The 21,544-nt window shown below is 56.2% G+C and overlaps 2 protein-coding genes and 1 long non-coding RNA gene across 3 annotated transcripts; 1 reads left to right on the top strand and 2 right to left on the bottom strand.

Annotated features, from left to right (window-relative positions):
• Nucleotides 1-1,933: 1,933 nt before the first annotated feature.
• On the bottom strand, nucleotides 1,934-5,756 carry LOC129460102 (uncharacterized). Its single transcript, XM_063615386.1, has one exon. It carries the CDS (start codon nucleotides 5,593-5,595, stop codon nucleotides 4,888-4,890), a length of 708 nt encoding a protein of 235 aa, XP_063471456.1. The 5' UTR covers nucleotides 5,596-5,756; the 3' UTR covers nucleotides 1,934-4,887.
• Nucleotides 5,757-5,837: 81 nt separating this feature from the next.
• Nucleotides 5,838-14,817, bottom strand: SHISA7 (shisa family member 7). The gene is made up of 4 exons (XM_055237689.2): nucleotides 14,016-14,817; nucleotides 12,418-12,572; nucleotides 9,175-9,324; nucleotides 5,838-6,503 (listed from the first exon to the last, which is right to left on the bottom strand). Exons 1-4 carry the CDS (start codon nucleotides 14,684-14,686, stop codon nucleotides 5,863-5,865), a joined length of 1,617 nt encoding a protein of 538 aa, XP_055093664.1. The 5' UTR covers nucleotides 14,687-14,817; the 3' UTR covers nucleotides 5,838-5,862.
• Nucleotides 14,722-16,961, top strand: LOC134732247 (uncharacterized). The gene is made up of 2 exons (XR_010115209.1): nucleotides 14,722-14,777; nucleotides 15,699-16,961. It is a non-coding gene; the product is annotated as an uncharacterized lncRNA (long non-coding RNA).
• The last annotated feature ends 4,583 nt before the right edge of the window (nucleotides 16,962-21,544 follow it).

The following is a 21,544-nucleotide window of genomic DNA, read 5'->3' as shown; positions in this document are numbered from 1 at the left end:
CTCAGCCTCCCAAGTAGCTGGGACTACAGGTGTGCACCACCATGTCCAGCTGATTTTTGTGTTTCCAGTAGAGACAGGGTTTCACCACGTTGGCCAGGCTCGTCTCAAACTCCTGACCTCAAGTAATCCTCCCACCTCAGCCTCCCACAGTGCTGGGATTACAGGCGTGAGCCACCGCACCTGGCTATTTTTTACTTTTGAGACAGGGTCTCACTCTGCCCAGGCTGGAGTGTAGTGATGCAATCATAGCTCACTGTAGCCTCGAACTCCTGACCTCAGGCAATCCACCTGCCTCGGCCTCCCAAAGTGCTGGAATTACAGGCGTGAGCCACCACACCTGGCCTATTTTAAAATTTTTAGTAGAGATGAGGTCTTGCTATGTTGCCCAGGCTGGTCTTGAACTCCTGGCCTCAAGCAATCCTCATACCTCAGCCTCCTAAAGTGCTAGGATTATAGTTGTGGGCCACCATGTCCAGTTGGAAAATGCTTCCTAATTATCATAAAAATGGACACTTCAGTGGACATCACCATGCCATGCCTCCTCTTATGGGTTGAATTATGTCTCTCAAAAAAGACGTTTGAGTCCTAACTACCCAGTCCCTGTGACTGTAACCTTATTTGGAGAGAGGGTCTTTGCAGACCAGCGAGTTAAGATGACGTTATCTGGGAGGCTCCTAATCTAACATCGTCAGTGTAATCATATAAAGGGGGAGTTTGGGCCAGTTGTGGTGGCTCACACCTGTAATCCCAGCACTTTGGGAGGCCGATGTGGGCGGATCACGAGGTCAGGAGTTCAAGACCAGCCTGACCAATATGGTGAAACCCCATCTCTACTAAAAATACGAAAATTAGCTGGGCGTGGTGGTGCACGCCTGTAGTCCCAGCTACTCGGGAGGCTGAGGCAGGAGACTCGCTTGAACCCGGGAGGCGGAGGTTGCAGTGAGCTGAGATCACGCCACTGCACTCCAGCCTGGGTGACAGAGAGAGACTCTGTCTCAAAAAAATAAAAAAAAGGTGGGGGGTGGCATTTGGATACAGAGACAGACACACACAGAGGGAAGACTATGTGAAGACAGAGAGAACTGCAGCTACAAACCAAGGAATGCGTAAGATACCAACCAAGCACCAGGCCTGAGAGAGAGGCCTGAGCAGATCCCCTCTTGAGGAAGAATAAACCAGCCCTGCCACCTCCTTTTTACTTTTTTTTTTTTTTTTTTGAGACAGAGTCTCACTCTGTTGCCTAGGCTGGAGTGCAGTGGCAGGATTTCGGCTCACTGCAACCTCCGCTTCCCAAGCTCAAGCAATTCTCCTGCTTCAGCCTCCTGGTTAGCTGGAATTACAGGTGCCTGCCACCACACCCGGCTAATTTTTTTTTTTTGTATTTTTAGTAGAGACAGGGTTTCACCATGTTGGCCAGGCTGATCTCAAACTCTTGACCTCAGGTGATCCTCCTGCCTTGGCCTCCCAAAGTGCTAGGATTATAGGCGTGAGCCGCTGCGCCTGGCCGGCCTGCCACCTCCTTGATCTTGGACTTCCAGCCTCCAGAACCGTGAGCCATAAAGTTTTGCGAAACTAGTACACCCCACCCAAACCCCTACACTTTAATGCTATTCGGCCAAATAATTTGAATATAAGGAGGTGACCTCTAGAATCTACAAACAAATGCTCACATGCTCACATGCTCAGAGGACAGAGGGCTTTCTTAGGACAAAACCCAGAACTTGGAAGCACCCTAAGTGCACCCCCACATCCATCCCCTGACCCCTCAGCTTGGTGGTGGGCCCTGGCCTGGGAACAAATGCTGAAAGCCATCTTTTGGCAGATTGCCCACCTACTACACCCAGCTACACGTTTGAGGCCGGGGGCCTCCACTGTGACCCACAAACGTGGGAGGAAATCCATCCTTTCTCCACAGTAAGCCTTGAGACCTTCGATCAGGAAAATGTCTATTTATTCCAAAAAATACCAAGTCGCAGCTCCTCTGGCTGTCCTCACCAGGGAATTAATTAGGGGAAGGGGCCAGTGTTGGAGAGGGGAGTGGAGAGAGGAAGGGATGAGGAGGGAGGCAGAAGCTGTTGGAGGGTCTTCAGGTGTGGAACTATTTATCTTCTCCCTGTGAACTGCCCCCTCCCATGCTCCCCCAACCAGAAGGGGAGATGCCTGTGTGTGTGTGTGCTTGTGTATGCATGGGTTTGTGTGCATTTGCATTTGTTGGGGCATGGGGAAGTCTCAGATGACAAGGTCCCAGTTCAAGGCATGTGGAGGGAATTGTCAGTACACACCTGCTCCCACCCTCAAGACCTCTCCCCTCTATGGCTTATTTGAGATCAAATCAAGGCCCCAGGGTCAGGCAGCCTGTGCCGACTGAATGGGGACAGGGCTGGGGGTGGGATCCCTGGAATCCAGGCTGGGCTAGAGCTAGTGGAGGGGGGATACAAAAGCTGAAAGGCCCAGACCCCCAAATCCCGGCAGCTGGAGAAAGCTGAGTGTTCCGCGGAGGTGTTGAGCAGAGGGGACGGGGCTGGGAGGGGGCGGGTGCTCAAGCTGGCTCCTTTCTGGGGAAGTCACAGTCGGCCTGAGCGGTGTGGGGCTGGGGAGGCCCTGGAAGGGATGGGAGGAGCCCCTCAGAGCAGCTAGAAGCCGTGGGGTTGAAAAACTGGCACCAGGGCCCAGGTAGATTTGGGTAACCCCCCTGTTTCCTCAGTGTGGTGGGAACCAAGGGCCAGTTGTCTGCCCCAAGCTCCTGACAAGGAGTGTGAGGTGCCAGTGTTTGCGGGGAGACATAAGAGGGAGGGGGACGGCCCAGGGGAGGAAGAAGAGGCCCCCCCACCTCGCCCTAGGGGCTGGGGGAGGGGCGTGTAGCCCTTTAAGAGTGGGGGAATGGCCGCCCCCGCAACATGGCTATGTACAAAGAGAATTGAGGGAAGATTGTGCATTGGGTGCTGGGGACTTCCTTCCACCCCCGGAGGCTCCCTGGGTGTTAGGGTGTTAGGGAGGGAGGTGAAGGAGCACCCCTGGCCCCCGCAGATGTGCTGGCAGGGACCATTGCTCTCCAGTGTCCCTGCTGCAGGATGGGGCCAGCAGAAAACAGCACTGAAGGCCCCAGGTCGGTCACCAGCTTTGACCCATCCCGCGGGGGTCAGGGATCTCTGAGGAGAATTTGGCTGGGGCCAGCAGAGTGCTGATCCTGGTAGGGGCCCAAGTGACAGGGATTGGGCAGGGGGCAGTGGCGTCACCTGAGGGTTGAAATGCTTCCCCTCTGGTGATAATGAGAGGTTGCTGGGTTGACCCTGTCACCAATCAGATGGCTGGGTGAGAGGCAGCACTGCTGTCAGGAGGGGCCTGGGTGCCTCACCAGGGGGTAAGGTGAGGTTGGCTGAGGCCACATCTGTGGTGGGATTGATGCAGGCATCATCCTCGGTCAGGAGTGAGGCAGTGACATAAGGAGGGCCAGAGTAGGGGTGAAGTCATCAGAGGGGGACAGCTGGCCCCACCCCTGTCCTTTTTGTGGAAATGGGAATATGGTCTGTTGTGCTGGTTCCCCTTAAGAGAACAACTGTAAGTACCATGCGGCCCCAGAGGACAACTGAAATACAGCCGATCACGGTACTTGGCTCCTAAGATGATGGCTCTTGGTGGATGATGGCACATGGTTGCAGTGGACTCTGGGATGACATCATGGTTATGGTGGATCCTAGTGGGTGGTGACAGCACTGGACCTCATGGATCCTGTAAGATGATGACGCCAGGGTTATGGTGGATCCTAGTGGGTGGTGACAGCATTGGCTCTCGTGGATCCTGGCAGGTGATAACACCATAGTTGAAGTGGATACTGGGAGGTAGTGGCACATGGTTGAATGAAATCCTGGGAGGTGGTGGCACATGGTTGAAGTGGATCCCTGGAGATGATAACACCATGGATCCCTGCAAATGATGATGACACTATTGGGCATCATGGGTCTTGGGAGGTGATGACACCAAAATCATGAGGGATTATGGGAAATGGTGGCATCATCAGTCCTAGTGGATTTCAGTAGAGGATGTCTCTGTCAGGCATAGTGGATTCTGGAAGTTAATGTCATCATTGGTCATGGTGGAATCTAGGAGATGATGACACCGTCAGCTGTGGTGGCTCCCGAAAGATGATGACACCATGGTTGTGAGGAATCATGGAGGATGGTGACACCATTGGCTATGGGGAGTCTTGGGAGATGGTGACACCATTAGTCATGGTAAATCCTGGAAGAAGATGATACCATAGTTGTGGGTCATAGGGAATCCTGGGGAAGGATTCCATCCTCAGACATGGGTAACACTTGACCCCGGGTGCAGTGCCATCATGAGTGGCAGGTGTTGTGTGATGCTGACAGTGTCAGTGAGGGCAAGAGTAGGTGTACCCCAAGCACCTCCCCCCAGTAGAAGGCTAGGACTTTGTTGACAGAGGTGATTGTCTCTAGATATGGCAGAAAGAAAAGTGAGGCCAGGCTATGGGACACCTATGAGTGCCAGAACTCTAGGACCCTGGTGATCCAGAGTGGCCTCCTGGGAGCAGAAGGCCATCTGGAAGTCCTGTCTCCCAGGAGTCTTGGCACAGGTGTGGGATCCAAGGCCCCCATTTCCCCTCAGAGGCTATGGCAGAGATCCTGCTGGGCACGTCCCTGGAGTCTGGGGAGGGAGCAACCAAGCTAAGTCATGGTGCGACAAGGCAGTAACTCTGGTGACACCATCAATACCGATGGCCTTCCAGAGTGGGCAGTGCCTCTGAGGAGGAAGCTCTGGTGATGCCATCACAGCATTGGGGGTAGGGGTGTCACTGCCAACCGCCTACACAGACCATCATCTCTGGAGGAGGCCCTCCACATGGGCGGCTCCCGAGTGATGCCTCCTTCAGACAACATCTGAGGACAGGGCCCCTCTCTGCTCTCTGGCATCTTCCCTGGGGTGGTCCTGGACTCTGGGCCTGCCCTGCCTTCTACAACATGGTGGCAACAGTGGAGGCATCTCTTTGTGCCATCTCAGAGCACATAGCGTCTGGGCGACATCGCAGAAGGGGCCTCCTCCTGGAGACGTCCCAGAGTGGGTGGTCATCTCTGGTGATGACATCACGGGAAGAGGCACGGTCCCTCTGATGACGTCATAGGGCAAGGCACCTTCTCTGGTGATGGCATCACAGGAAGGAGGCAGGGTCCCTGTGCTGATGTTGTGAAAAGGAGACCTTATGTCTAGTGAGGACACAATTGGTGAGGCATTTTCCCCTGTGACGTGTCCTAGGAAGATGGCTTTGTCTGTAATGATGACATCATAGGACAGAGGCATCTTCTCTACTGCAAAGACACAGGGAGAAAATATGTTCCCCATGGCGATGATGCCAAAAGAGGCCTTGGAGTTAGAGATGACATCATCCAGGTGAAATTGTCTCTGCAGTGACACCACAGGAAGGAATGTCATGGAACAAGGCCTCATCTCTGTTATTACACCACAAGAAGGAGGCCTCTGAGGACACCATAGGACATGGCCTCCAGCGATGACCTCACGGGCCGGCCTCTTCCTCTGTGATGACCTCATGGGAAGGAGGCTTTGTCCCTGTGATGACATCGCAGAACACAGACACTTTTGCTAGCGATGACCTCATGGGCCGGCCTCTTCCTCTGGGATGACATCATGGGAAGGAGGCCTTGGCTCAAGCAGTGACGTAATAGGAGGAGGAATCTTGTCTGCCAGGACATCCCAGAAGGAGGCTTTGACTCCTGTCCAAGGGCTGATCTGGGCCCCAGGCCCCTGGCATGTGTGCGCCTGTGTTGGGGTATCCAGGCTGGGACAGGGGGCCCGGGAGGCCGCAGCCCCCCAGCCCCGGCCCTGGCCTCAGACAGTCACCTCGTTCTTGCTGGCCGTGCGCAGGTGCTGGGGCAGGTGGTGGCCCGGGATGAACTGCAGCTGCTCCAGCGTGCCCTGGCGCTGGAAGGGTGGCCTGCGGGCCAGTGTGCCCCCGCCCCCGCCGGCGTCGGACATCCAGGCGGGCTGCGGCGAGCCGTGCAGGGCGTGGTGGTGGTGGGCGTGCAGGCTGGACGGCGGCGGCAGCCCGCGCAGCGGTGTTGGGGGCCCCCCGGGCCCCAGCAGCAGGTTGGAGTGCGAGGCGGCCAGGCTGGCCCGGGCGGTGGGGTCGGGGGGCAGCGCGGGGCTGCGCGGGGGCGACAGCAGGTGTTCGCGACTCTGGCGCAAGGCCTCGGGCGAGGACAGCAGCAGGTGCTCCTGCGACACGAGGCGCGCGCGCGGCAGCGTGAACTCGTAGCGCGAACGGCCACCATCGCCCAGCAGGTGCTCCTGCGACATGACCCGCCGGGGGTTGGGCGCGGGCGCCAGGCCCAGCTCCTCTGGGCCGCCCCAGGCCTCCATGCGGTAGCCGCCCCCGGTGCCCGGCCGCCGCAATGCGTGCAGGGGCAGCGTGCCGCGGGGCAACTCCAGGGGCCGGCGCTTCAGGTAGGCCTCGTCCAGATCCTTCTCGGCTGCGGGGAGAGGGGGAAAAGCCACAGCGGTGGGTCCCCTGCGCATCCAGAGCCCTCCCCCTCCCACCTCCTCACATCCGGCTCCTATGCTCCTTGTGCCCCCACAAGGATCCCGGGCATCAGGCTAGCTGTGTGGCCAAAATGCAGATTCCCAGGCCCAGCCCACAATGCTGGGTCAGTAGATTTGGAGGACTTCATCTTCTTTTTTTGCTTCCCCTCTGCCTCTGCCTATCCCTTCTTTTGGGAGTAGAAACCAACCCTTGCTTTTGGGGAACCACTGACCCCCTCTCATCCTGTAGCAATGCGATTCACACTTGGAGTTGTGACCTGTTACGTTGTGAAGTTGATTTTGTGGGTAGTGAGCAGCATTTTGAAAAATGAAATCAAATAGAACAGAAGAGAGAACTATCAGAAAGTGTTTATGTAATAAGGGAATCAGGGGTAAGTGTTGGTTCATAAAATTCTTACTTCAGACGTGTGTGTGTGTGTGATAGAAATATTAAAGGATGAGATTTAGTTTAAAAGAATCCACCAAGGTCAGATGAGGTGGCTCACTCCTGTAATCCCAGCACTTTGGATGATTGAACAGGAGGGTCCCTTGAGCCCAGGAATTGAAGACTGACCTGGGCAATATAGTGAGACTCCATCTCTACAACAACAACAAAAAAATTAGCTAAGCATGGTGGCTCATGCTTGTAGTCCCAGTTACTCGGGAGGCTGACGTCGGAGGATTGCTTGAGTCCAGAAAGTTGAGCCTGCAGTGAGCCATGATTACACCACTGCACTCCAGCCTGGGCAAAAGAGTGAGACCTTGTCTCATAAAAAAAAAAAAAAAAAAAAAAAAGATCCACCAAAAAGTGGGGTGGAGGGAGGATAGATTAACAAAATGTGGCTAATTATTAAGGCTGAGTGATGGGAACATGGGGCTCATTTTATAATTTTCTCTTCTTGCATATATGTTTGCAAATGTCCATAATAAAAAGTTTCAAAGCTTTCCTGTAATTAAAAATATATATGTGTGTGTGTGTGTGTGTGTGTCTCATGGGTCACAATATGAAAATCGTTTCTGGGCTGAGCACGGTGGCTCACGCCTGTAATCCCAGCACTTTGGGAGGCTGAGGCAGGTGGGTCATCTGAGGTCAGGAGTTTGAGACCAGCCTGACCAACATGGTGAAACCCTGTCTCTCTTAAAAATACAAAAATTAGCCGGGAGTGGTGGCACGTGCCTGTAATCCCAGCTACTCTGGAGACTGAGGCAGGAGAATCACTTGAACCCAGGAGGCAGAGGTTGCAGTGAGCCGAGATGGTGCCATTGCACTACAGCCTGGGCAACAAGAGTAAAACTCCATCTCAAAAAAACAAAAAACAAAATGAAACAAAACAAAAAAACGCCGGCATAGTGGCTCACGCCTGTAATCCCAGCACTTTGGGAGGCTGATGTGGGCAGATCACAAGGTCAGGAGTTTGAGACCAGCCTCACCAACATGGTGAAACCCTGTCTCTACTAAAAATACAAAAATTAGCCAGGTGTGGTGGCAGGCGCCTGTAATCCCAGCTACTCAGGAGGCTAAGGCAGGAGAATCACTTGAACTCGGGAGGTGGAGGTTGCAGTGAGCCAAGATCATGCCACTGCACTCCAGCCTGAGTGACAGAGTGAGACTCTGTCTCAAAAAAAAAAAAAAATTGTTTCTGGCTGGGTATCGTGGGTCACTCCTGTAATCTCAGCACTTTGAGAGGACGAGGTGGGTGGCTTGCTTGAGCCCAGGAGTTTGAGGCCAGCCTGGGCAACACAGTGAAACCCCGTCTCTACAAAAAATACAAAAATTAGCCAGGCATGGCAGCGCGAGCTCTTAGTTCCAGCTACCCGGGAGGCTGACGTGGGAGGGTCATGCTTGAGCCTGGGGAGATAGAGGCTGCAGTGAACGATGATCATGCCACTACATCCCAGCCTGGGTGACAGAGTGAGACCCTGTCTTGAAAACATAATGGTAACAAAGAAGAAAAAGTGTTTCCTAGTGAGGCTCTCAGTTTAAGATGTTTGAAGGCTGCTCCACCGCCAGAAATGGGCCACGGACTGCAAAAGGTCCAATGAGAGTCACAGGAATGGGTTCAGGGATGGGCATGTGACCCAGCTTGCACCAACGGCATCCAGGCCTGGGATTTTTTGCCGGAATTGTTGGGAGAGACTCTTTTCTGACAGGGTCCCTGAGCTGGTAGAACGGCAGCCTGAACATCTGCAGGGCGATCGTTGCCACCACGAGGGGAGACTGTCTGAAAATGAGGCCTGCCGGCTGCATAGAGAGCTGAGAGACAGCTCTTGAGCCCCCAAAACAGCCACATCGCAATCTGGTGACCTGTAGATTTTCCATGATCAAGTCAACATATTTTTTTTACTTTAGCTTAAGTAGTATTTCTATTAATTGCAAGTCCAAGTCCTGATGAACACAGTAATAAGTCCTGGGAGGGGAGACCAGAAGGTTGCATTAAAAAGAAAATCAGAAGTGATTCTGATACAAAAGTACCTCAGGTAATTCTAGAACGAACTTGGAGTAAATCCTGGGAGAGAATCTAAACCACTGGAAGGCTCTTGGGCCACTGTCCACGGTCCTGAACCCAGGCTCTGGCCCCTCCCCCTCCCCTTCACCGCCTCGCTGCCCTTGCTAGGACTCACCCAGCCTCTTGAGGGAAGAGTAGCGGTTCAGCTCGGATTTCACGGCAGCCTCGTAGGATGGGGGCAGATGCGAGAGGTTGTGGAAGGACCGAGAGCAGGACAGCGTGGAGTAGTGCAAGGAGGGGCTGGGCGGCGGCAAGGCTCGCCAGTCTAGGTTAAAGGGGGCAGGGCCAGGGTCAGTCAGCTTCCTCCCTCAGACCCAGGAGTCCAGGACCCCAGCTCCTCCTCCCCCAGACCCAAGAGTCCAGGCCCCCAGCCCCTCCTCCCTCAGACCCAGGAGTCCAGGCCCCCAGCCCCTCCTCCCTCAGACCCAGGAATCCAGGCCCCCAGCCCCTCCTCCCTCAGACCCAGGAGTCCAGGCCCCCAGCCCTTCCTCCCTCAGACCCAGGAGTCCAGGCCCCCAGCCACTCCACCCTCAGATCCAGGAATCCAGGCCCCAGCCCCTCCTCCCTCAGACCCAGGAATCCAGGCCTCAGCCCCTCCTCCCTCAGACCCACTAGTCCAGGCCCCCAGCCCTTCCTCCCTCAGATCCAGGAGTCCAGGCCCCAGCCCCTCCATCCTCAGACCCAGGAATCCAGGCCTCAGCCCCTCCTCCCTCAGACCCAGGAGTCCAGGCCCCCAGCCCCTCCTCCCTCAGACCCAGGAATCCAGGCCCCAGCCCCTCCTCCCTCAGACCCAGGAGTCCAGGCCCCAGCCCCTCCTCCCTCAGACCCAGGAGTCCAGATCCCCAGCCCCTCCACCCTCAGACCCAGGAATCCAGGCCTCAGCCCCTCCTCCCTCAGACCCAGGAGTCCAGGCCCCCAGCCCCTCCTCCCTCAGACCCAGGAGTCCAGGCCCCCAGCCCCTCCTCCCTCAGACCCAGGAGTCCAGGCCCCCAGCCCCTCCTCCCTCAGACCCAGGAGTCCAGAACCCCAGCCTCTCTTCCTTCAGACCCAGGAGTCCAGGCCCCCAGCCCTTCCTCCCTCAGACCCAGCAGTTCTTTGGGGAGTTAGAAACCTGAGACTGTAGCCCATCACAGTTCCAGCAGTTCGGGCTCCCTCTTCTCACCCCACCCCCTCTGCTCCAGGAGACAGGCTTGATGCTGGGGAAGAGGGCCCCAAGAGGGGGGCACCAGGGTTTTTCAGCACCCACTGAGTGCCTGGCCTCAGGCTCCATGCACCTTCTCCTCAACAATGTGGGAGAGAGATGACCGCTTTCGGCATCCACACCAAGAAACAGGCTCACTTGGTGACCTGGCCAGACCATGAGCGCCATGAGGACTGGGCTCACAGGGGTCTCACTCCTGCTCTATACTGGGCACCTGGCATGGCTGGCCCAACACAAAGGGGGAAGGGAAGGAGCCCTGCTCTTTCCCACAGCCAGGCCCTCTTCTGTACCCAGTGTGGTGGCGTGGTGCTTGGGGCTGTTGACGTTGAGGTGCAGGTAGTTGTGGTGCAGATTATCTGGGGGGACCGAGAAGGGAGGTGATGTCACTGCCATCGCTGACTCCCAGCTGGCACCGTGGCTCTGATCTCTGGGAACGACTCTGGCCCCAAGGTCGGCCCCACATGCAGGACCTCGTTAGAGCTCCACAGATCAACCCATGCCATTGGCCACATGGGGGAAACTGAGGCTGGGGGTCTTGAAGGTGGAAAGTGTGGGCACAGGCTCAGGGCTGGGTAAGTGGTCTGTCCCAAGTTCCTAGCACCCCCTCCCTGGTGCCCAGGCTAGAGATCTGAGGGGGTCGCCTTTCTACCTCCCTCCACCTCCCATTCATGTCCACTTGGTTCCTCCTGACATCTGAATCTCTGCCCTGATGTGTCCTCTCCCTCCTGGATCGCCAGAGCAGCCTCTGGCCATCCAGCCCATCCATCTCCATGATCAGCCTCACCGAAGTAACTGCCCTTCCACTGCTCAACAGCCTTCCCATGGCTCACCATCACCCATGGGACAAAGTTGAACCCAGGAAGGTGTTTGAGGCTTCAAAACCTGGACCCACTGGATGTCTGCAGCCCCATCTCCCATCCCTTCCCTCGAGCCGCACTGCTGTCTCCAGTGAGCCCAGCATGGTCCTGCCACAGGGCCTTTGCACATGCCACCATGCTGTTCTCACTGCCTTGAAGCCATTCTTCCCATCTGCCTCAAGATCCAGCTCAAATGTCTCTTCTCCTCTCCACCCCTGACCCCAGCTCCGTCCTCGTCCTCTTGCTGCCTGGACCATCATCCCAGCCTCCTCCTGGGCCTCTTTCCTGTCATCTCTGCCCTTCGCATGGGTTCCAGAGGACTGGTTCTTCCACCCACTGCTGACTGTGTTGCTCCTCTGCTCGAACTCCTCCGCAGCTCTCCATCACCCTCAGGACAGAGGCAGAGTTCCTCAGCCCAGCCTGGTGCTCAAGGCCCTCTTTGAGGTCACCAACCACCCTCTCCCTGGCCTCAAGTCTGGCCACCTCACAAGCTCTGCCACCCAGAGTTTCCCAGCCCCAGTAACTCCTCTCCTTCTCCAGGCCTTTGCTCAAATACCTCTCCCTCGGAGAAGCCCTTCTGCCCCCAAACCAGACCACATCTTCTCAGTTCCCCTGACAGCTCCTTGGACTTCTCCACTGATGCACTCATCATAAATTATAGTGATATAGATCATATTTAAATGATATATAATATTAAATATATCATATTTTAAATATATAATTGTATATATTTAACAATAGCAGTAGCCCACACTTACATAGTATTTTTTCTGTGTTACACATTATTCTAAACACCTGCCTCGCCAATTCATTTGCTCTTCACCGTAACCCCATGAAGTGAGTATTGTTATGTTTCTCGTTTTACGGATGGAGAAACTGAGGCCCAGAGAGGTGAAGTCACTTGCCCCAGGTCACACAGTGGCAGAGTCAGGATTCAAACCCAGTCGGTCTGGCTCCTGACAAATTCGAATTTGGTAGTTGTGCCCTTGTGTGTAGTTGGCTGTTGGGTGGTCTGACACTGAGCGCAGGGGCTTGAGAATGTCTAAACCTACATCACCAAGGTGCCCATGGAGCCCACCCAGGGGGGTCCACAGGAGGGCAAGGAGAGGGTCTGGCTCTCTACGGAGTTCCTAGTCCCCGTCCGCCTTTCGCAGGGCAGGACCCGGCAGTGCAAGGCGGGCGTAGAGGGGTGAGGGCCTGTCCTGGGCGATGGGGGTGGAGCCGCCATGGAGGGCGGGGCTACAGGATGAAGGGGCGTGGCCAGAGACGGAGGCTGCGCCGGATCCCACGTTCCACTCACCGAGGTTGGGGGTCTTCACGGTGTTGTAGAGGTTCTTGGGCGTCCTGGGGGGCATGCTGTCGGAACCGCCGATCCCCGGGGTCAGGGAGCTGCTTCGGGCCCGGTCCGGGCGGGTCCCAGGCCCCGCCTGATGTCTCAGAATGTCCACCAGAGCTCTAAAGGTGGCAGAGAGGTGGTCAGCGGCCTGGGGGCTGAGGGTGGCAGGGGTACCGGGAAGGCCCAGGCTTCTTTCCGCTCCCTGCTCTCGCCCTTGGGTCATCTGTCACTCAGCCTGCTTTTTTCGCCATTGGCCACGCCCCTTTCTCGTTGGCCACGCCCCCTAGAATGACCCCCTTTCTGGGGCCACACTTCCTGCTTGAAGCGCTGCTGCCTTAACTCGTGTGGAACCCACCGCTTCTGTGGTCCCTCTCACTTCCCTGCGGGCTCGCCCCACCCTGAATCTGGGACCCCATTCCCGTTCCTTTTCAGCCCTCTCCATGGCAACAAAGGGTGCTCCATTTACCCATTGATGCGGACCTCAAACATTAAATCACCTGGGCTCTTCTTTCCCCCACTTTCATACCTTTCAGCAATCCTACGGGTCGAACCTCCAAAACATATCCCAAATCAGACCACTACTCACCACCTCTGCACTCTCTCACCTGGATCATTGCAACAGCCCCCTCACGGGTCTCCCCACTCCCACCCTAGCCCCGTACAATCCAGTCTCACGCGCAGCCCGCATAATTTTAAAAATGGACAGATGGCATCATGCCCGAGCTCAGGACCCTGCAGTGGCCCCATCACACTTAGGATAAACCCGGGCGGGCCCGCCTGCTTCTCCTCACCTCCTGCTGCCCACCGCCGCCAGCTGCACGGGCGCTTCCCTGCCCTGCAGGCCACCGAGGGCCTTTGCACGCGGTTCCCCTGCCCAAAACCTCTCGCCCACAGATCTCTGCGTGGTTCTCTCCCTCCCTTCGGGTCTCCGTTCAGAGGTCTTTTCGGATCACTTCCTCTAATCCAGCGCCCTCTCTCTCAACACTTTCCGCTGATTTTCTTCACAGCAGTCATCTAAAATTATACTGCACATGCATTCGCCTGCTTACGGACTGGGCCACTGATAGTTAATGAGCGCTTACGGTGTGCCAGGACTCTGCACGAATCAACTCAGTTAATTACAATCTGAATAGGTGGGGACGATGATTAGTCTCATTGTGCGGACAGGAAACTGAGGAACAGAGAGGTTAAGCAACTTGTCCACTGTCACACAGCCTGTAGGCTGTGAACTTGGATTTGGAAGTCAGGCTTTTCCACCAGGGCAGAGACCTTGTTTTGTTCACTGGTGTATCCCCAGTTCCTGGCCCACAGAAGGTGCTCAAGAAATATGTGTCGAATGAATGAGAGTCTGAGCTTCTCCCGCTCCCTGCATCACTCCGCAACAGCCGGGTCGGCTCTGGCGCGACTTTCTCAGCCCCTGCCCACCTTCAGCTACGCCGGCGGCCGCCACCTGGGTCTCTGACCACGCCCTATCCCTGCAGCCCCTCCTGCTCGGATGGCTCCACCTCCCTTGCTGGGCCCCGCCCTAGGCTCGCAGTCCTCCCGCCCGAGAGCACACGCACCTGGGCACGTTGATCTCCCGGTGCGCCCGGGGCGCACGGGACGCCTTGCTGAAGGCCACTTTGGCGCCGACGCCCACGGCCAGGGCGAAGCTGATGACCCCGCACACGACGTAGGCTGTGCTGCCCCCGGGGCCCTCGCCCCCGCGGCCCCCGGCACCCCCAGTCCGGCCCCCTTCCAACCACCCGGCCTGGCCGGGCCCTGGCCCCCCGCCCGCACCCCCAGCGCCCCCGGCGCCCCCAGCTAGCGGCGGCGGCGTGGTGGCCCAGCGCGGCGTGTCGTAGTTGGAGCAGGAGGCCTGCGCCAGGCGCATGTGACGGTGCTCGCAGCAGAAGCGGTAGTGGCAGGTGCCGCAGCAGAAGCGGTAGGAGCCGGTGCTGCAGTTGAAGGTGGCGTCGTACTGGCCCATGACATCGTAGTAGCCGTGGCAGAGCTCGGCGGGAGGGGGCGCCCGGGCCGCCGCGCCCGCCCCGCCCGCGGGGCCGGTCCTGGTGCCGTTGGCGCCTGGGCTCGCCGCGCCCCCGCCGCCCGTCAGCGCCCCGGTCAGGCGCCGCAGGTGCGCCAGCAGGGCGGGCAGCGGGCCCGCGGGCTCGGCGCTCGTGGCGTTGGACGGGCGCGCCCCGGCCTGGCCGGCGCTAGAGGCCAGGAGTACGAGGAGCAGGAGGGCCGGCATGGGGCTTGCAGGGGGTCGCACCGGGCCGCCAGGCTGCGGGGAGAACGAGAGCAGAGGTTGGAGCGCTGGGCGGGAGAGAGACGGTCAGAGGGTGAGAAACATGGAGGATGGGTGGGCAGAGAGGCTGGGGAGGGCGGGCGGGGGGCGGCAGAGGGTGGGGAGCAACAGGCGCCAGGAGGCCGGAAGGGCGGAGGGAGCTGAGCTGCGTGGGCCCAAGTTGGCCTCCCCACGCGCGGTGGGCGACGATGGGAGAGCAATGGAAAAGCGCCCGGGCACGGCTGGGGGAGAGAAATGAGCATGGGCGGACAGAACCGGGATCAGGCAAGAGATGAATGCGGCAGAAGCGATTGGGAGGGTCGACAGACACCAGAGGGGTGTGCAGACATTAGGGCGAGAAGGGAGGCGAGGCGCGATGGAAGGAAAAGAAATGGGGGCGGCGAAGAGGAGAGGGCAGGGGAGGCAGCTGGAGGGAGGCGCGGGGAGTGGGGGGGAGGGTGGCGAGGGGAGTGGGGACCGCGGAGGGAGGGAAGGAAGGGAGACAGATGAGGGGTGGGTGGGAAAGGAGGAGTCAGGGAGACGGGGAAGGAGGGAGAAAAGAAGGGGAGGAGGAGGAGGGGGAGGAGAGGGAGGGAGGAGGAGAGAGAGAAGTTGAGAATTTGAGTTTATAGACCAGGCAAGTGGGAAGAGGCAGTGCACGGTTTTTCAACACTGACATTCGGGGACCGATGCTGCTTTGTGGTGAGAGCCTGTCCTGAGCACTGTAGGATGTTTAGCAGCGCCCTCTCCATGCCAGGAGCACCACATTCCCCTGAGTTGTGACAATGTAAGATGTTTCCAGGCATTGCCAAATGTTCCCCTGGTGGGAGGAGGCCACAGCTGCCCCCGTGGAGAACCACTGACTTACACCCATATGGTCCTCAGTGCCCCGAAATGCCAATTTCTCTCCTTTATTTAGATCTGATAATCAAGGGATCTTAGGTGCTCTCTCTCTCTCTCCCTCTCTCCCCGACAGGCACATGCACACACACCACTCTTATGGCGTCGGGTTTGAAGTGTCTCTGTCCATAGCTGAACCACAACCACAGCAGGGTGTTTCATCTCCCGACTGGACCTCCTGCAGCTGCCAGACACTGACAGGCTCTTATCTAAGCTCCCTGTGCCCCAGTTCCCCTATCTGTAAAATGGGGATAAGGATGGTTATCTCTGAGTGGTCAGGAGGATGAACTGAGGAAATATGTGTAAAGAGCTTAGAACAGTGCCTGGCATATTGCAGGTGAAATATGAAAGTGTTTGCTGCTGCTGCTAACTATTTCAGAAGGGAGATACAGGCTGAGAAAGGGTCGTCCGGGTGCGGTGGCTCACGCCTGTAAATCCCAGCACTCTGGGAGGCCAAGGTGGGCAAATCGCTCAAGCAGGAGACCAGCCAGCCTCGCCAACACAGCAAAACCCTGTCTTTACAAAAAAAAACAAAAAACAAAAAAATACAGAAATTAGCCGGGCATGGTGGTACGCACCTATAGTCCCAGGCACTCAGGAGGCTGAGGTGGGAGGATAACTCGGGCCCCAGAGATCAAGGCTGCAGGGAGCTGTGATTTCACCACCGCACTCCAGCCTGGGTTGACAGAGTGAGGCCCTGTCTCAAAAGAGAGAGAAAAGGTGATGGAGAAGAGAGGCGGGAGTTGGCGGTGGGCAGGTCTTCCAGCTGTTTCTATGGCAACAGTCCAGCCAAGTCCCAGACACGCCCACCCCCGTGGACCTAGAGGGACGATAGGGGTGGAAAGGATGCCTGGCCTCGGGTTCCGGGAGAAGGAAATCTCTGAGCTCTACCTGCAGGAGGAACCCCCCAGGGGTCTGGGGTGACTGCGCACGGAGTCTTACGTTTCCTCTCTGCAAGAACCTGATCTGAACAGCCCCTGCCCTGAGCGAGCTGCCGGGAGGCTACCATAGAGCTTCCCAGGAGCCGGCATGATGCGCGGGATGTGCATTCGTTCTGCAAATCTTCATTCAATAAATGTCTCCTGAGCAGCCTCCCTGGGCTGAGGATGCAGCAGTGAATAAGCCTACAGGGTTCCTGCCTTTACGGGGGTTTACGTGCTAGTGAGGGGGGACAGTCAGCAGATGGACGCAAATGAATGGGACACATGTTGACGCCAATTGTGAAGAAATAAAAACGAATGATGAAGGAAGCCGTGAAGAAATGCAAGCAGCATAAAGGGATGGAGGGGGTGGATGGGATTGAGTCAATAAATATCACTCGGTTTTATTTTCTATTATATGCCTCTTTCCATCGTGTGTGTGTCAAGGGACCACACCACTGTCAACAACATTGCTGCTGGTGGGGATGGGCAGAGGGTTGGAAGGTGAACCTTCCAGAGCCTCAGTGAGCTCCATCACCCTCCTGCATGGGGCCTCACCTTTCCTTTTCAGCTCCAGCTTGGACCCCTCCCCTGACTCGGTGCTAGAATACCCCACTGCCCACTGGACACTTCCTCGTGGGTGTTTAATGGGAGTCTTAGAAGTGGCTTGACCCCACACTGTGGAAGAGAGTTTGGCGGTTCCTTAAAAAGTTAACTAGAATTGGGCCAGGGGCAGTGGCTCACGCCTGTAATCCCAGCACTTTGGGAGGCCGAGGTGGGTGGATCACTTGCGGTCAGGAGTTCGAGACCAGCCTGGCCAGTATGACGAAACCCCGTTTCTACTAAAAATACAAAAATAATTAGCCGGGCATGGTGGCGTGCACATGTAGTCCCAGCTACTCAGGAGGCTGAAGCAGGAGAATCGCTTGAACTCCGAAAGTGGAGGTTGCAGTGAGCCGAGATTATGCCATTGCACTCACTGCGCTCCAGCCTGGGCAACAGAGTGAGACGCCGTCTCAAAAAAAAAAAAAAAAAAGTTGGCCGGGTGCGGTGGCTCATGCCTGTAATCCCAGCACTTTGGGAGGCCGAGGAGGGTGGATCACGAGGTCAGGAGATTGAGACCATCCTGGCTAACACGGTGAAACCCCGTCTCTACTAAAAATACAAAAAATTAGCCAGGTGTGGTGGCGGGCACCTATAGTCCCAGCTACTCGGGAGGCTGAGGCAGGAGAATGGCGTGAACCCGGGAGGCGGAGCTTGCAGTGAGCCGAGATCGCGCCACTGCGCTCTAGCCTGGGCTGACAGAGTGAGACGCCATCTCAAAAAAAAAAAAAAAAAAAAAGTTAACTAGAATTACCATGCACTTCCACTCTGCAGTGTCTACCCCAAAGAATTCAAAACATGTGTCCACACAAAAACTTATCTTTGACTGTTCATAACAGCACCTTGCACAACAGCCAAACACTGGAAACAGTGCAATCACCCATTATAGAGGAACGGACAAACCAACGATGGCCTACCCATGCCACAGAATATTACTCAACCATGACAGGTACCAAGGGCTGAGATACAAGCCACAGCATGCACGAACCTTGAAGACATGATGTTCAGTGGAAAAGTCCAGCCATAAAGCTCACGTAGGGTACGATTTCATTAATATGAACTATCACAATAGTCAAATCCACAGACTGAAAGCCGATGAATAATTGCCCAGAGCTGGGGACAGGGGGATGGGGAGTGACCGCTAAAGAGTGGCCAGGCTTCCTCGTGTGGCGAGGAAAATGCCCTGGAACTCGATAGTGGTGATGGCTCCACAACCTCATGGATACGCTAGTGCCACTGAATCAAACACTTTGAGAATGGTTAAATGGTGTATTTCCCCACAATTAAAAAGCTAACAGGGACGGGCATGGTTGCTCATGCCTGTAAGCCCAGCACTTTGGGCCGAGGCAAGTGGATCACTTGAGGTCAGGAGTCCGAGACCAGCCTGGCAAACATGGTGAAACCCTGTCACTACTAAAAATACAAAAATGAGCCCAGCGCAGTGGCGGGCCCCTTTAATTCCAGCTACTCAGGAAGCTGAGGCAGGAGAATCGCTTGAACCCCGGAGGCTCAGGTTGCAGTGAGCTGAGATCACACCACTGCACTCCAGCCAGGGTGACAGTGAGACTCCTTCTCAAAAACAAACAAAAAAAGGAAACAGGTCAAATGGCATCAACCACTCCCCTGTCCACATTCTGGTTTCCTGTCACACCTGGAATAAAACCCCAACTCTGCCAGTAGCTCCTCTCATCCTTTCCTTTTCCCTTCATACCTTCCAAGTTCATGCTCAAGACGCTCCACCTTCCTGCCTGTGCACCTGCTGTTTCCTTCGTCTGGGAGCGCCTTCCTTTCCACAGATCCTGCTCTGACCTGCCTCCTTTCTCCCTTCCTTCAGGGTGTCCCTGGCATGTCATTTCAGCCAGCCTCCCTGTCCTAGCAGTAACAGCAGCCCCAGACATGCTCCCAATTCCTCACTTGCTTTGCAACTTTCATAGCTGTCATCTTTGCTGGCCACATATATGTGTATTGACACACTCATTTCAGATGAGGATGCTGAGGTTCCAAGAGGTCACATCATTTGCCTGAGACCCAAGGTGCCCAAAGAGTGGGGCTGGGCTTTGAACTCAGGTCTCTGAGCACTGTACAGCATGGATGCCTTTGTCCCCCACACAGAGACACATCCCTTCCAGAAGTGGCACATGCATACAGCACTGCAGATTCCTTCATTCATTGAGGGCTGCCATGTAGGGTTGGGCAGGTCGTGCACTGCACAAGGGGGTCTGGCTGAGAGGCTGAAATCCTGCTGGGCTCTCCTCCCCAGGGGGTGTGCTAGCGGGGCTGCATCCATTTGGGGTAAGGAGTGCCCCTTTCAAGCTCACACAAGGGTGCCATCTGCCTGCCAAACCACAGACCTGGGAGAGCTGATTGGGCAAGGTGGGGGGTGCCTTTGTCTCATCTGCACAGCGGCTGCTGTATGGGCTGGCAGTTCTGCTCACTCCGCATTCTGTGCCAAGCCTCCGCCAGGCTCCATGGACACTACTTCTCCCTCTGCTGACAGAGTCCCACTGGCTCCTCCAACTGCACGCACGTGGTGCACACACCCAGGGAGACACAGCTCCGGGCCATTGACAACTCCAGCAGGGGGACAGGGAGGGAGAGCAGGAGCAGTGGCGCACCTTCCCTCAAACTCAGCGATACACGCAGACACACCACACACAGACCACACACACACACCACACACACCACACATACACACCACACACACCACACACACCACACATACACACACACCACACACACACCACACACACACACACCACACACACCACACATACACACCACACACAGACCACACACACACCACACACACACACACACACCACACAGACCATACACACACACCACACACACACACCACACACACCACACACACCACACACCACACACACCCCACACACCACACACACACACACACACACCACACAGACCATACACACCACACACACCACACACACCACACAGACCATACACACACACCACACACACACACCACACACACCACACACACCACACACACCACACACACCCCACACACCACACACAGACCATACACACACACCACACACACACACCACACACACCACACACACACACCACACACACCACACACACACCACACACACCACACACACACCACACACACCACACACAGACCACACACACACCACACACACACACATCACACACAGACCATACACACACACCACACACACACACACCACACACACCACACACACCACACACCACACACACCACACACACACACACACACACACACACCACACACCACACACACCACACACACACCACACACACCACACACACACACCACACACCACACACCACACACACCACACACACACCACACACACCACACACACCCCACACACCACACACACCACACACACACCACACACACCACACACACACACCACACACACCACACACCACACACACCACACACACACCACACACACCACACACACACCACACACACCACACACAGACCACACACACACCACACACACACACATCACACACAGACCATACACACACACCACACACACACACACCACACACACCACACACACCACACACCACACACACCACACACACACACACACACACACACACCACACACCACACACACCACACACACACCACACACACCACACACACACACCACACACCACACACCACACACACCACACACACACCACACACACCACACACACCCCACACACCACACACACCACACACACACCACACACACCACACACACACACCACACACACCACACACCACACACACCACACACACACCACACACACCACACACACACACCACACACCCCACACACACACCACACACACCACACACACACACCACACACACCACACACACACACCACACACCACACACACCACACACACACCACACACACACACCACACACACCACACACCACACACACACACCACACACACACCACACAGACCACACACCACACACACCACACACCACACACACACCACACATACCACACACACACCAGACACACACCACACACAGACCACACACACCACACACACTGCAAACACCCTACACACTCTACACACTGCACACACCACACACACCACACACACCACAGACACACACACACCACACACCACACACCACACACACACACACCACACACACACACCACACACACCACACACCACACACCACACACACACACACCGCACACACCACACACCACACACCACACACACACACACACCACACACAGCTTCTCTACCCCTCCTGGTCAGGGCAGCACCTATGGGTGGGTGGAGAGAGGACATGCACCTCCAGACACAGAGGCCCCATCCAGACACTGGACGAATTCTTCCCTGACC

This window comes from Symphalangus syndactylus, chromosome 13, assembly GCF_028878055.3.
Source record: "Symphalangus syndactylus isolate Jambi chromosome 13, NHGRI_mSymSyn1-v2.1_pri, whole genome shotgun sequence".
NCBI lineage: Eukaryota > Metazoa > Chordata > Mammalia > Primates > Hylobatidae > Symphalangus > Symphalangus syndactylus.
The sequence above is the reverse complement of the archived record's forward strand: the minus strand, read 5'-3'. Positions and strand labels throughout refer to the sequence as shown.

What these genes read in the sequence shown, in the direction of transcription:
- LOC129460102 (XM_063615386.1), bottom strand. Translation starts at nt 5,595, where the DNA reads ATGTCATCACAGGGACAAAGCCTCCTTCCCATGAGGTCATCACAGAGG.
- SHISA7 (XM_055237689.2), bottom strand. Translation starts at nt 14,686, where the DNA reads ATGCCGGCCCTCCTGCTCCTCGTACTCCTGGCCTCTAGCGCCGGCCAG. An exon ending in CGGGAGATCAACGTGCCCAG is followed by an intron (nt 12,573 to 14,015) that starts GTGCGTGTGCTC and finishes TGCCACCTTTAG; the next exon opens with AGCTCTGGTGGACATTCTGA. An exon ending in CTCTTCCCTCAAGAGGCTGG is followed by an intron (nt 6,504 to 9,174) that starts GTGAGTCCTAGC and finishes CTCTCCCCGCAG; the next exon opens with CCGAGAAGGATCTGGACGAG.